We start from the raw sequence: 398 nt of genomic DNA, 5'->3' as shown, positions 1-398 counted from the left end.
CGCAGGGGACTCACTTGGCGCAGTAGAGGAAGTGGTCCCTCCAGTCCACCTGGGCCGTCTGCCCCGTGAGCGTCTGGTTGGCGGTGAGCAGCAGGCGCGTGCGGTTGCTCTGGAAGTACTGCAGGAGGCTGTTGATGCAGCAGTCGGCGAGGCTGGCGTTGTTGGGGTTCAGGGGCGCGTAGCAGACGTCCCGCAGCCCCAGCAGCAGGGAGTCGTACTGGTAGCTGGGCCGGCTGGGCGCCGTCAGGATCACCTGGTTGGTGCGGAAGAAGGGCCCAAAGTGCTGGTCGTGGAACGCCTTCTCCCGCCGGGCCTGGCTGTTGGGGGCCGACCACAGCTCCACGGGGTCTGTGGTCAGTTTCGTGAAGGCCAGCCCTCCGGCCAAGGCCCCCACCACG

The 398-nt window shown here is 67.6% G+C and overlaps 1 protein-coding gene across 1 annotated transcript in view; it reads right to left on the bottom strand.

The window, feature by feature from the left end:
* The window catches only part of NPC1L1 (NPC1-like 1), an 18,281-nt gene that overhangs the window by 15,287 nt on the left and 2,596 nt on the right, over positions 1-398 (bottom strand). The window contains exon 3 of the mRNA XM_014530540.1: positions 15-391. Within this exon, the coding sequence (XP_014386026.1) occupies positions 15-391 (377 nt within the window). The remainder of the gene's footprint in view (positions 1-14; positions 392-398) is intronic.

Source organism: Myotis brandtii, unplaced genomic scaffold (genome assembly GCF_000412655.1).
Source record: "Myotis brandtii unplaced genomic scaffold, ASM41265v1 scaffold743, whole genome shotgun sequence".
Taxonomy (NCBI): Eukaryota; Metazoa; Chordata; class Mammalia; order Chiroptera; family Vespertilionidae; genus Myotis; species Myotis brandtii.
This window is presented reverse-complemented; position numbering and strand designations above follow the sequence as displayed.